Below are 14,439 nucleotides of genomic sequence, written 5' to 3' on the forward strand. Positions count from 1 at the left end.
TTGTGACGGGTTGTGGGGGTGGGGTGTGCAGGGGGGAGGGTGTGGGTGCATGTGCATGGTGGGGTGAGCATGTGGGATCCCCCCCCACAAACATACCCCAACATCCCCCCCTCCCTCATTGCCCACAGCCCCTGCCACCAGTGGCAGCAGCAGGTGGTGAGCCCTCAGAGCACTCACAGCCTGCAGCAGGCAGAGCCACTTCCACCCTGGGGTCCGTGCTCCTGCTTCCTGTGGCCCTGAAGCACCAGTGTGGGCCCCACGCTCCCTCCTGCCCGGCCCAGCTGTCACTGCATGGAGCCAGCCAGGAATCATAGAGGCTGAGCCAGGCTGGCTCCTGCTGCATCCTGTGGTCTGGCCATGCAGCCAGGAATCACGTGGTGCCGAAGTGGCAGGCGGGTGGGTGGGAAGGGTGAAGAGAAGCAGCGACTGTGGGCAGGAAGATGGGGAAATGGTGGTGGTGGGGGGGAGTGGCAGCAGACAAGCAGGTGGAACCCCAGCAATAGCTGGGTGGGAATACAGGGCCATGGCCAGCGGGGTCCCAGGGTGGGGCAGCAGGAGCATGGGGCCTGGGCTGGCAGGGGCTCTAGGGAGCTGGACTGGCTCCCCCCTATCTCTGCCGACACTCCTGAGCCCAGCTCCCTAGAGCCCCTGCTAGTCCAGGCCCTGCGCTCCTGCCACCCCTCCCTGTGCCCCTGCTGACCCAGGCCCCAGGGCAGTGGTGTAGGCTCCATGCTCCTGCCCAGCTTTCGCTGCGCTCCTGTCCGCCCACTTGCTGTCACTTCCCCCACTGCCAGCTGCTGCTTCCACCGCCATTTCCCCACCTTCCCGCACACCTGCTGCTGATACTCTCCACACCTCCACCCACCCACCTGCCCACCTGCCTGCTGTTCCAGCACCATGTAGTTCCCAGCTGCATGACCGGGACCGCAGGACACAGCAGGAGCCAGCCTGGACCTGAGGACTGGGGCAATCACTGGCAGCCCTCCCCTTCCTCCCCTCGGTTTTTAGCTGAGTTTGCACTCCTGGACAGAGGGAGGGTGGGGGAACAGCCCCAGGGTTGCCAGGTCAGAAGCCTCTGCTAGGCAGAGTGGAGGGGCTGTTGCTATGGAAACCGGGCTGCAGAGTCACAGCCAGCAGCTAGATTCCCCTCCTCCCTGGAACCAACAGTGAATTTCTGTTTGGTGTGGGGGGAACACTGTAACTCATCATGCTTTCTGCAAAGCCTTCTCAGTTATAGTGGGGAGCTACACTTCTATCTGTGCCTCAGCCGGTGTCCTTAACCTGACCAACAGCACCACCTAGAGTTTTAGCTGAAGGTGCACCATGGGTACACACTGCTGCCTTTTAATCCTGGCTAGGGTTACCATATTTCCAGTTCCAAAAAAGAGGACAACTGTCAAAGGGACATCTGTTGAAGGGACATCTCACTGCCAATGCAAGGCCCCCTGGTCCTGCCAGTGCCCCTCACTCCCAAGATACAGCCCCTCATTCCCAACCCGCAACCCCCTGCTCCTCCCAGCCCTCCCAGAGGGAGCCTTTAGCTGGAACAGGTGGAGTGTCTCCTAGCTGACCCATATCAGTAAATATGGGCAATGGCCCAAGTGCTGCCAGCCCAGCCATGGAGCTCCCCACTTCTCTCAAAGAACGCCCTGCCCACTTCTCTGGCTGGAGGGGCAGGTGCTTCCCCCCAGCCCTGCCATAGCCTCAGTGCCTGGGCAGCTTTCCCCAGTGCTGGCAGGCACCTGCGCCCCTCACACACCCATCTGCTCACAAACCCCTGACACCCCCTCGCCCCCTCCACAGACATTCTTTAAACCCTGGCCCTTCAACCCCTATAGACTTACCTGCATCCAGCTGCTAAGGCTGCTCCCTTCACCCTGCATGGCTGCATGCCAGCCATGTTCATGTGTGCGCGCACATGCACATGGTGACCCCTGCCTCCAGTTGTCCTCCCCTTGCTCCCACTAGCGGAGCAGAGCAAAATCATGGATGCTTGTTCAGATTTTTAAAAAACTTCCCAAATGGAGATCGGAGCACACAAAAAGAGGACATTTCTGGGAAAAAACAAATGTATGGTAACCTTAATCCTGACCCTCCAGGCCCCTTGCTACTACTCCATGATTCAGCCCCTTGTAAGCAGAACTGGCTGGTCATAATGAGCTTTTCTACCTTGTGCAATGAATTCCACAGGGTGAGTCTACATGAGACACTTTACTGTGCAGCAGAGCAAATTACTGCACACTAAGCATCTGCGTATACACGTGCAGATGCTTACTGCACAGTAAATTGCTCTAATCATGAGTAAATTTGCTACCTGCAAATATAAGTAGCAAATTTACTTGTGATTAGTTATTGCACAGTAATGCACATGTAGACGCTGACCAGGAGGAAATTTGCTCTCAGTCATCCATGCCACTACAGGGCCAGCCACAGGCTAGCCCTAGTGCCCCAGGCCTGGGCCAGCTCTATGTCATCTCCAGCCCCAGGCCCTAAAAAGCCTGCAGGGATGCTGGGGTCCAGGGGCATGTGCTGGCAGTCTGTGGCCACTGCGTCCCCCAGGACAGCTGCAAAGCAGCTGCAGAAGCCTGGTCACACCCTGGCATGGTCTGGCTGCCAGGGCCAAGCCATACAGCTCCTCAGCATGCTGCAGGCACCTGCCAGGCCTGGCAGCTCATGGGGCCACCTGCAGCCAGCTTTTGGCCATCAGGTCTTGTTCCAGCTGGTTACAGGCTACCCACAGCAGCCTGCCCAAACCCTGCAGCTGCTGCCTGGCACTGCCTTGCTGCCAGTCCCATTCTGTGTCCCTGCATTGGGTGCTGCATGCAACTGCCCAGGCCTGCTAGCACTGGGACTGCCACATGGAGGCTGAGCGAACTATTGAGGGAGCCATGCTGGTGTCCTCCCTGATACTATATGCCTCCTCCAAGGGCCCCAACTGGTCCCAGAAGGAGACTGGGGACCTGATTGCACTGTGGGGCAAGAATGAGGCCTCAGCCAGTTTGTGTGGGGTGGGTGCTCCGACATGCTCATCTATGAGGGGCTGTTAGGCCACATGCAGAAGTGCAGGCATAACGTACAACTGGTCATCATGGCAGCGCCACATAAAGGTCAAGACCTTGCAGGCACAGTGGGCTACAGCCACCAACCACAACCATCGGTTAGGGGCTGCCCACAAGGCCATACGCTTTATGTAGTAACTGGATGACAACCTTATGCTCCAGAACCCTGGCCACAGGTGTGCCATCTATTCAAGCACAGGTGGCCTGCCCTAGCCTCTGCTGTGGCCTGGCACCCGTGGTGACACATCACTGGGGCAGGGTCCCACAACCGGCCAGGATCCCATCCCACCATGCTCCCTGCCCCTAACATCATTGAGCAGCTCCAAGAGCCTGGGCTGGAACCTGCCTCACCAGCTCCACAACCTCAGCCTTGCCCATGAAGCCAGGCCAGCCACGGCACCATCAGCCACCAGCAGCTCCAGCTCCTCCCTGGAGGGCGCTTCTGTCTGGGCAACCTGATGCCACACCCCTGCACCCCAGGGCACTGCTGGGAGCTACATGTCCTTGCCACCAGCAGGAACTACTGACTCGAACTCCTCCCTCCCCAATCTGGCTTTTCTGCACTCCCCAGGCCCCTGAGTCCCTTCCCCCAACATCACGCAGGGTGGTAGGAGACAGTGCAAAACTTTATTGAGCAGCCTGTGCCTCTGGAGTTAGGTGGACATGGGCCTTACACCCTGAAGAATGTGTCATTTCCAGTGGCAATGTCCTCAGATGCACAGTTGCACTCGGGACACCATGGCCCTCAGCAGCAGCGGGGCCTAGGGGGTCAAAACAGTTCCTCATACTGAGCCTGGGACACTCACAGCTGGGGCACGCTCGGGGCACAGAGCCAGCATGGAGAGGGCTGGCCCTGGAGTACCTCACTAGAGAGGTCACCTGTGGGGAGGGTGGAGGTGCTGGCAGGTCTGCATCCCAGTCTTCTGGGAGCCCTGCACCCCCTAAACCTAGGTGCTATGTGCTTGGCAGCCACAAAGAAGACAGGATGGCCTGCAAGAGAAGTAGAGGGAATGGGCATGGACCTATGGCAGCAGGTGCTGCCAGGAGCCAGGCCTGTCCCATCCTGGGATTGGGGTGGGAGAGGCAGGCAGCCTGCAACTAGGACCCAGTAGCCCACCAGCCCCCGTGGAGTGAGTGGGAATGGAGGACTCAGCCGGCAGCTGCCTGGGCCCAGGCCTGCCTGGCCAACTTGCCATGGCGGGCACCCCTGCATGCATGACCCCCAATCTGTGACCAGGCAGTGCATAGGCCCCTGTTATAGAGCATCTTATCTAAAAAATGTTGCAAACTCACACAAACAGCCTCTGTTTCCTGGCTCTCCAGGTCCTGTAACTGTATGTTGGGGAGAGGCACCAGTTGGCAGGTGGGATGGTGGCTCAGGGTCACTGCCAGCCTTGCCTGGGGCCCAGGACCACAGCCTCCTGCTGGACTGCCTGGTCATGGCTTCTGAGGAGCACCTGGTGACTTGTGGGCTTGGCAGGCAGAGGATGTTGTCCAGCAAGATGCTTGGTGGGCAGAGGATGTCACCTGGCAGGACATTTGATGGGCAGGAGGTGTGGCCCATGAGGAAGCACAGGACTGACATGAGGTGGAGAGGGACTGGCAGTGGGACTGGGCAGACTGGGAGTTCTGGGAGTGGCTCCTGGCCTTGAAGGAGTGGCACATTGAGGCCCTAGAGCGGCAGGCTATCCTAGTGGCTAGGGCAATGGAGGCCATGGAGGAGGACTGCCGGGTGCTGGGCACTGTCCTGGCCCTGGTGGTCACCTTCATCCTGCCTGCTACCCAGCTCCTGGTCATATCCCTGCCTGCCCCCTGGCAGCCACCTGCCACCCAGCAGCAGGCCCCCTCATGGCCCTGGGTGGAGGTGCAGTGGCCAGGAGCCCCTGCCCTGGCTCCTGGCTCAGGTTCCCTACCACCCAACCCCCCTACATGGACCCAGCCCTACCACTCCCTCTGGCTCCATGTGGCTACAGAGCAGAAGCTGCCTGCAGCGGGGCCAGCACCATATGCAGGCCCTGCTGGCCCTGGCCACTGGCTGCAGGAGGGAGAGCAGTGCCCACTGTCACCTCTAAGTGAACCCCCCACCTGCCGGCTTTGCCACAATGTGCGCGCCTGCTAGGGAGCAGCCAGAGGCCAGGGTGCTGGGTGCCTGTCCCTAGGCTTCACCCCCTAGGTGCCCCTACCCCATGGCTCCCCACCCCAGGAAGGTGCATACATACCCTGTAAATATTTAGTACAGGGAAGAGGATGTTTTATTGGTGGTGACTGGGGTGGGTGGTGGACGGGCTCTGTGGGGAGGGACAGAGTGGGGGAGGGCTCTGTGGGAAGGGGTGGGCTCTGTTGTAGGGGAGGGAGGATGGAGGGAGGTCTGTTTCTGTGGAGGGGAATACACAGCTTTTCTGAGAACTGTCTGCAGTGAGTGTGGTGCTGCAGGTGCATGATGAGGCCGGGGTCCATGGGTGGCCATCCAGGTGGGCTACAGCATGCAGCATGGTGAGGCTGGCCAGGCAGGTGCCAGGCATGGGGGAGCTGTAAAGGCCCAGATTTCCCTGGGCCAGATGGCAGTTGCCATAGTGGGCCAGTGGGGCCAGCACCATGGCAAGCAGGAGCCTCAGGTGCTGGACTTCACTGCAGGGCTAGGGGGTGGAGCAGCCATGGTGTGTGGGGGTGGGAGTAGAGGATGTAGCAACAGAGCTGCCATGTGCTGCCACCATGCTCTGCATGCTGCTGTTGCCAGAATAGCAGCTGGCTAGGGAGCAGCACATGCAGCTGCCTTTTGAAGATGGCTGCTGGCCACAGGCAGCTGCGGCCAGAGCCTCTAGCTCCCCCTGGTGGCATCAGGGGGCTGGTGCAGGGCTGCAGGGTGTGGGAGCTGTCTGCTGCTAGGAGCAGCAAATCTGCTCCTGCATCCCTGCTTGTGTAGATGCATGCTTGGGAGAGTTTACTCTAAAGTAGTTTACTCTAAACTGTTCCCGGATTATTTACATGTGTAGATGCATCCACAGTGGCTCTAAGTGGCTGTGCTGAGACTGAGTAACTCAAAGCTGTTTGGGGCACAGCATGGGATTTGAATGCAAAGCCCCAGCAATGAGAGGGCAGAATCACACCCACTACTACTCCAAGGGTCTAATAATCCAAACTTCCAAGGAACCTGTAACTTGGAGTTACTGACATGAAACAAAGGTCTTACTGAAAAAAACAAACATTGCAAACAAGGGTTTTGTATGGTTAAACTTCCACCTATCAGGCTTTGGATCCCATTGGATCCCAGGACACTTACTGCATGTTTTGTGACCCGCTATGGGATGAGTGGGGAATATGTCTCAGTTCCAGATCCTTACAAGATAGAGGCCTGTGCTGCAAGACAAACTAAATCACAGTGGACACTAAGTAGGCCTCTTCACCTGAGCAGAAAACCCAATGAACCATGGATTGGAGAGTGCAATATTCCTCCCTTATTTTCCAGGTGAAGGCTGGAGCAGAATAGGTGAAGTGGGGCTGGAAGACTTTTGTGTCCTGGGACCTTTCCCCAGCACAGCATCTCCTGTGAGAACAGTATCCCTGGTGCCCTTAGTTCCTTGTCTGAGCGATGCAATGTGCACTGTAATTGCCACCTCCACGTTGAACTTGATAAGGCTGAAGGTCTAGACAGGTAGAGATTCTATTCCTATTTCACACAGTGATTTGAATATATATTACTATACATCATTTCACCTAGAGGAAGACAGCAAATGTCTTGGGCAGCACAATTTAAGCCTGACCAGGCCACTGCATGGAACTTGCTTTAGGAACACAGGAAGTTTATGAACCTAACTGGTGATGGTTTGGTGTCCAGCCCTGCCTACTGCATGACTTGGGCCTGGTTGAGATGCTTACTTTTCTGATGCTGACTTCTTCTTGTCCTGGACATGAAGTGGGGAGGTGGCTATTTTCTGTTCTTTGCTGGGAGAAAGCCTGCGTGGACTCTTTGAGTTGTTATTTATGCTATAGTAGTGCTCAGAGTTCCCACTTCAGGGACCCCATTGTGCTGGAGACTGCGTGTACATAGAGTGTGAGACAGTGTTGGTGTGAAGAGCTCACTATCCATGAGGACAAAAGGCTGGGGAAGGGTTATTGCCATCCACATTTCATAAATGGGGACCTGAGACACAGGCCAGGATCACATAGGGGTTTTTTGTAGTAGAACAAGTAATTGGATGCAGGTGGCCTGAATATCAGTAAAGTGTCTTAACCATGTAGGGTTGGGTAGTTTTGATCACTGTGGTTTTAACCACTGGGTTAAACCACTGTATTGTTCATTGAGTTTTGACTACTGGCTTTCTGGATTTTTCAGTGAACATTTTCTTAAAAGTTTGGCTTACTTAGGAAATTGTGTGTCATTGTTAAGGATCTATAAACTATATTTGAAATGTCTATCAATTAGGTCTATGCAGTACATTTTTAAAAATAAAGATTGTCAAAAGGAGATCAAGTTCTCTTTAGATCTTGGGTGCAATTAAGAAATGAATTATTCTTGTATTGAAAGAATGGCATGTACTTGAATTAATACAGAGACTTACTAACTACTAATTATCACCATACTCCACACACATTCAAATTAAACCATGGAAAAGTGAAAGGCAGTTTTTAATGAAAAGTCAAAACTGAAAATATTTTTTAAAAATCAGTTTTATTCTTGAAAGAAAAAATCCTGTTTGTGATATTCTTGAGTCATGGAATCATAGAGAGGTAGGGCTATAAGGGACCTCCAGAAGTCATCTAGTCCTGTTATCTGCCTGAGGCAAGATGATCCTTATCCAAACCATACAAATTCTTGTCTAACCTATTACTAAAACTACAAAATCAATCCTGTTACCCAACTACGAGGTATAGCACCCTAACCTAATACAGGTAAAGCAGGGGAACAACAGAAGCAAGTGCCATGCTACTGCCAGGGTTGTTAAAATATGCTGAGAGATCCAACGAAGAAGGCTATGCCCCCTGCTACAGGGGAAGGCAAAAATCCCCACAATGCACACCAGTCTGACCAGGGAGTAAAAGTCTTTCCTGATCTCAAATGTGGCTATTCATCTGACAGTGAGTGGCAGAGCAAAATCCACTAGCCAGGAAACCCTGGATTTTAATCCTAGCAGAAGCACTGGCACACCCCAGTCAAAAATCCCCAGCCATGGCTGCAGCCAACATCCAGTACCTCTGAGGAAGGCAAAAAAACCCCTCTTGATATATGGCAACAGAAAAGGGGAAAATTCCTTCCCAGCCCCACGTAGCAACCAGCAAAGCCTAAAAGCATGTAAGTACCAAACACCCGCCATTCTGCTCTGCAACCTGGGGACAGCAAACTAGACATCACATCCTCGTACTGGGCAACCAGAACTCTCCTTTCTGTAGCCCCTCCATAAACTTATCTCTTATCCTTTCATCTTGTTTTCTAACTAAGGCAAATTGTGAAGCTCTGCTTCATTTTCCTGCTGTTGAGCAGGGTTATCTCCAATAGCCACCTGCTTTAGGCTGCAGAGCTCTTCTCATCTCTCAGCAATTCATGTGGGGGCAGATGTGGGGTGGGGGAGGAGATGAAGAGATCTCTTGGGCTTCTAGCTGTTGCTCTTTACAGATAACTGCAGGCATAGCTACTCCTAGATCATTTCTGTTCATTGCTTATCCAGCATCTTCTTGAAAACCTTCAAGGATGGAGATCCCAAAACTTCCCTAGGCAGCTAATTCAATTGCCTCGCTGTTCTAACAGTCATAGGCAACTGGTGCTGCCTTAGTCAGGGGGGGCACATGTCCCACCCCAGTGACCAGTCAGCGAAGGGGGGCAGGGGGGCGGTGTCTCTTGCAGCTAATCACTGCAGCTGCTTCCAAAAGTGGCTGCAGCTGCTTCTGGGAGCACTCCACTCCCTGGCCGGTGCTTGCAGCGGGGGCACCAGTGCTCCTGCCTGCCCACCCTGCCTGTCACCTAAGTGGCAGGCGTGGCTGGTGTTACCAAATCTGCCCATTACTTTGGGGTGTGCTCATTTATTAAGGATAGTTTCTAGGGTCTTGGTGATTCTGTCAATGTGCTGCTTGTGTTACTATACGGGGCTGTATTTCTCCCTTCTGCAAGCCCTCACCCCCAGTGGAGCTATCTTGCAGGACTCAATCTCAATGGGACTGGGTTCCTCCAGTCACCAAATCAGTCATACACACAAACACACACAAATTAATGTGACACGCCTGACCTGGCTGGGCTAATCAGCATGGACAGGCTGACACCCTCATATGCCAAGAATCAGTTCATAAGAGCAACAATAAACTGCAGTCAGACACAAGCACACAGGTAAACAGAATCCCTCTGAATCCGGCTGGGTGTCCAGCTGACACCCTCATGGGCCAGCATTCAGTTCATAAGGGCACATCTGAGTCAAACTGGGTCAATCAGCCTGTACAAGCTGATCCCCTTATGTGTTTCAAACTCAGCACGTCCCAATCTTTGGCCTCTTGATGAGCAGACCCCACAATAATTTGGGCTTCACAGGGATCTTTAGCATAGGTAAAAGAAGCGTTGCTGCAGAGCACGGGAGGAAAGAGAAGCAGAGAAGGAAAAATATACCCAATTACTACCAGTTTGACTATAAAAGTTATTTATTGCTAAGCATATGAAATATATAATAGTACTAGTAGTAATAGACATGCAAAAGAAAAACAAACACCAACAATGACAATACTACCCTGGTTTCACTAAGTATTTGGGGAAACTTAGCTCAAGCTTAACTGATACAGTTCAGGTTCAGAAGTTTATGCCTAGAAAGAAGACAGAGAACGCTGGGATCTCACCTAGTCCACGGTACTCAGGCTGCAAAGCTGACAGGCACAGTCCGTAGCACAATCCTTGAAGAGAGAGACGATCTGTCTCAAGAACGACAGGGAACGTCCCAAGAACGACAGGGGATGGTGTCAGCACAGGGGTTTTCTTCTTCTCCTTCTTTCCTCCTGCTTCTACTTCTTTTCCTTCCTCTTTAAGCACACACACTTACAGATTTTTATACCCTCAGTTCAGCTGCTTCGAAGCACCCTCAGTAGTGTAAATCATTGTCTTTTCTATTGACAAGGGGTTATCTGGTTTGGACCATCTCAGGAAACTGATTGATAATCAGGAAACACTTAAGATTAGGGAGTAACCCAAATACTTGGGAGCCAGCTTGAAATTCCTATGGGTGGCAGATATACTGATGGGATATCTCATGGTTTCTTCAGGAACAATAGATAGCTTGCAGCATCAGGATTTTGGATTTTTACTTGTTGTGCACAAGCCTCAGCTTAGCATGACTTTTCCAGATCTTACTATAGTCTTTTAACAGACTTAAGACAATTATTGGGGTGCTCATAACCTTTTGTGGAGAGGACTCCCACCAGTCGTCTCGGGAAAGATATGACAACACCTGGGATTAGGGCTCCAGCAGGCTGGATGCTGTGATGAACCCTTAACCATTGTTCAAATGTTGCCCATACCCCCTCTGACTCGGTCTCTTGCCTCAGCATTCCCTAACCCGGCAACCGAGTTTTAGTCAATCAAGTTTAAATAGGCCTCCCATAGTGGGACCGGGGAATGTACGGCCCGAGATGCCTATTAAACTTAGAGCTGTGTGTGTGTGTCTGGGGGGGGAAAAGTCCTTAGCAAATCCAGATTAGAACTGGTCTGATAAATGCTGAGCTGGGTGTGTGTGAACATGGGTTGATTAACATTGGAAGCACAGATTCCCCATCATGCAGCGCTCTCCTGCTTCTCTGGTCCCAGAATTCACTGCAGTCTCTGCTTCAGGCTTTCTGTTTTCCATCTCTCATGTAAATGAGACCTAGGGCAGTTGATTCACTCTTGTCACCCTTATCTGGTGAGGGTCTTAGGTGCGTCTCTCACTGCATCTTAATCAGTTTCATTTAGGTAGAGGAGGGGAGGGAGGGGGGGTGAGTCCTTTGTGAGTCAGACAGACTGCAGCCTGTACCAGGGTTGCCCAAGAATACAGAGCTGAGACGTAACACTGGTAAGGGGGTGCATCCCCGTGCACCCCCTACACATTGCCACTGCTAACAGTGAAGAAGTTTTTCCTGGTGGCCAAACTAAACCTATTTTTCTGCAACTTCAAGCCACTGATCCACATCCTGTTCTCTGCAGCAAGAGAGAAAAAGTGGTCTCCCTCTTATGGAAGCCCTTCATATATCTGAAGACTGCTATTATGTCCCCTCTTAATTGCCTTTTCCACAAGCTGAACACGTCTACTTCTTTCAACCTCAACCTCTCCTTTTTCAACCTTGCCTTTATCATTTTTGTTGCCTGCCTCTGGACCTTCTCTAACCTCCATGTCCATTTTAAAACTGTGAAAGAGAAACAAATGGGGAAAAAACCCACTATGCTCTGTCCTTCCCTTTTCCCTTCAATATTCTGATTCAGAATATGGCTTTTTCCTGTACTTTGGCGTTAAGCATTTTATAGTACAGGTTTGTTAGTTTTCTTCAGTGCTAACCTGTTTATTAGTTAATTCTGAATGAAACAAAAATTTGAGAAAATGATTTCTACTGAAGTGGGTGCCGCTATGTATACTTGCTGGTGAGTTGCAACTGTAACAACTCAAATCCAAAGATCTAAATATTTTTAGATGTCTAAATTCAAAGATCTAAACACTTTTTTTTCAGTAAAGACCACCTTGTTGCTAGTTTTCCATGCATCCTCATAGCCTCTGAGTAAATCAGTTTAGAAAAGGACTTTAATATGCCTGGAACTGAATTATCTGGGGCAAAAGTGAGAATCAACTTGCAGTTTGAGAAGTTTCTGGAATATTTAGGAATGTTTAAATATGTTATATAAGCCTGCAGAGAGGAAGGGGCTCAGTAGACATGTGTTGGTGATCTAGGAGAAAAGAGGCTCAGCACAGGACTGGATTGGCAGAGGGAGATACAGGTTGTGACTGACATAAATTAGTACAAGATCTGCATGGGCATTTCCACTTCTTCCCATTGAAGTAGGGCCTGCATACAGTCTATCAAGTGACTGGAGTGATTCAGTTCTTTTTTTAAATGCTTTATTCCAGTATGGTTATAGCTACAGGACAGCAGAACGAGTCTGGGCTGCGATACAGTGTGTGTTAACTCCCAGCTCAGATAGAGAGATGGAGACTGTCCTGGACTAGCACTCTGTGACCATGTCCTGGGAACGGTGTTGCATTTACACCACAGGGGCCAGGCCCACCTTGTTGTTCCCCCTGTCAAAGACGGTGTAGTACTGGCGGATGAAGATATCACCAAGGATCCAGAGCTCTCCTTTGGCAGTAGTGATGTCAATACTTTGGAAGCCACTCTGGCAAGAGCCAGACATCTGCAGCATGGAAGAGAGGGACATGGTGATTACTGAGACATAAACTCCAGCGACCCCTGGAGATCCTGCTTAGGAGATGTCCCACAAGGGATCTGCACATGTGCTTTCTTAGGTTGGGATCTCGTCAGAACTCCAAATGTAAGCAGTATTTAGGTTGTCCATGGCCTGAACAGGAAACACCTCAGGGACAGTGAGGGGCTGCAGAAAGTAGTGCAAGTCAGTACTGACCTGGTGCCACAGGGATGTAAGGTATAATCCCTTTCAAATGCACTTTAAATGCTAGGTCCTCAATACTTGTACAACTTAAGTATCCCTTATTAAGAGAGAGGCAGCTGTCTCCAATGTCTTAGCCAACTTCCTGTGGGGGCTGCTTTATTCTGCCACCCTAAATCTCACTGTGGTTGTAAGTGGATACAAGCTTCCTCCTGTCTTCTTCCAGCTGCCAGAAAGTGTTACTGTGCTGAAACAACAGCTGACCCCTTTCAGCTCAAAAGAAAGCACACTTATTGTGTGTCAGTGTGACAGGAGGCTTTCCCCAGGGCCTGTCACAGTGTTGGCCCACCCACCTGTTTAGGGCAGTCCACCCTGTCTTTCCTGCCATGCCTTGATGTATCAAACAAGACAGATAGAAAAATGCAGGAGGCTGCCCATTTTATGCCCTGATGCCAAGGGCGTAATACACAGCTCCAATCTCCCTTTACTGTGTCCCATGCCTTGAAGATGGTATCCAAAAATCACTACCCACTATTATTTCCCTGGCCCCGTTGCTGGGCCCCACTTGGCCTCTGGCCCAGACTTGACTTCAGGCATCCTCAGACTTATCTTGGTCACATGCCCTCTCACAGGGGCCTCTGTTTCCACATGTGCTCTGGGTTCCCTGCCTCTCATTAGGCTCCAAGCCCCTCTCACACTGCCCCTTTCTGGGGTCACTACTCTGCCCCATCACTGGGGCTGTGGGGCCTTATGCGCCATGTGCCACAGGTGTCTGTTGACATACCTGGACCTCTCTCTCCTTCAGGCCTCTCACTAGGCCACACTCATTTAGTCCTTTGGCCTTGGGTCCTTCTGGCCCCCACGTTGTCACCCAACCCTCACTGTCAGACATTGGGCCTCAGGCCCTCCTGGCCTCCATGTTGTTGCCTGTACCTGTTGCTTTTCTGTCGGGGTGTGCTCCGCTAGCCTTTCCCCTTCACAGGGTCTTACCCACAAGGCAGCAGGGGCTAAGACTTTCCAGCACCCCATACTCGCCATTCACTAGGGAGGCATAGTTAGATGGGTGGACCAGAACCAGATGCTATTCAACACTGAGAAGTGTGAAGTGACTCCACCTGGGGAGGAAAAATCTGCAACAAACTTACAGGCTCAGTGGTGCTACACTAGCTAGCACCATGCCTAAAAGGGACCTGGTGGGGGGTCATTTAATAGATTTCATAGATTTCAAAGACATTAGGGCTGGAAGGGACCTTGGAAGATCATCAAGTCCAGCCCCCTGCCCGAAGGCCAGGAAGTCAGCTGGGGTCATAGGATCCCAGCAAGATAAGCATCCAATTTACTCTTGAAGGTGTTCAATGTAGGCGCTTGAACCACCTCTGATGTTAGGCTATTCCAGACCTTGGGGGCTCGGACAGTAAAGAAATTCTTCCTTATGTCCAGCCTGAAATGGTCTTGCTGTAGTTTATAACCGTTCAACCTCGTCATCCCTTGGGGAGGTCTGGTGAACAAATGTTCCCCCAGATACTGGTGGTCACCCCTGATAAACTTATAGGTGGCCATCAGATCACCCCTGAGCCTGCTCTTTTCCAGGCTTAAGGGTCTCATAGATCTCAGCCTGTCATCGTAAGATCTGTTTTCCTGACCTCTGATCATGCGGGTGGCTCTTCTCTGGACTCTCTCAAGCTTCTCCACATCCTTTTTGAATTGTGGGGCCCAAAACTGGATGCAGTACTCCAGCTGCGGACTCACCAAGGCCGAGTACAAGGGGAGAATGACGTCCCGGGATTTGTTTGAGAAGCATCTATGGATGCAAGCCAGCAT

General features: G+C 51.8%; 1 protein-coding gene across 1 annotated transcript in view; it reads right to left on the reverse strand.

Moving 5' to 3' along the window:
• Positions 1–12,242: 12,242 nt before the first annotated feature.
• The window catches only part of LOC102381066 (pepsin A-like), an 18,623-nt gene continuing 16,426 nt past the window's right edge, over positions 12,243–14,439 (reverse strand). The window contains exon 9 of the mRNA XM_025206952.1: positions 12,243–12,405. Within this exon, the coding sequence (XP_025062737.1) occupies positions 12,256–12,405 (150 nt within the window). The 3' untranslated portion in view covers positions 12,243–12,255. The remainder of the gene's footprint in view (positions 12,406–14,439) is intronic.

This window comes from Alligator sinensis, unplaced genomic scaffold (genome assembly GCF_000455745.1).
Source record: "Alligator sinensis unplaced genomic scaffold, ASM45574v1 scaffold437_1, whole genome shotgun sequence".
Taxonomy (NCBI): Eukaryota; Metazoa; Chordata; order Crocodylia; family Alligatoridae; genus Alligator; species Alligator sinensis.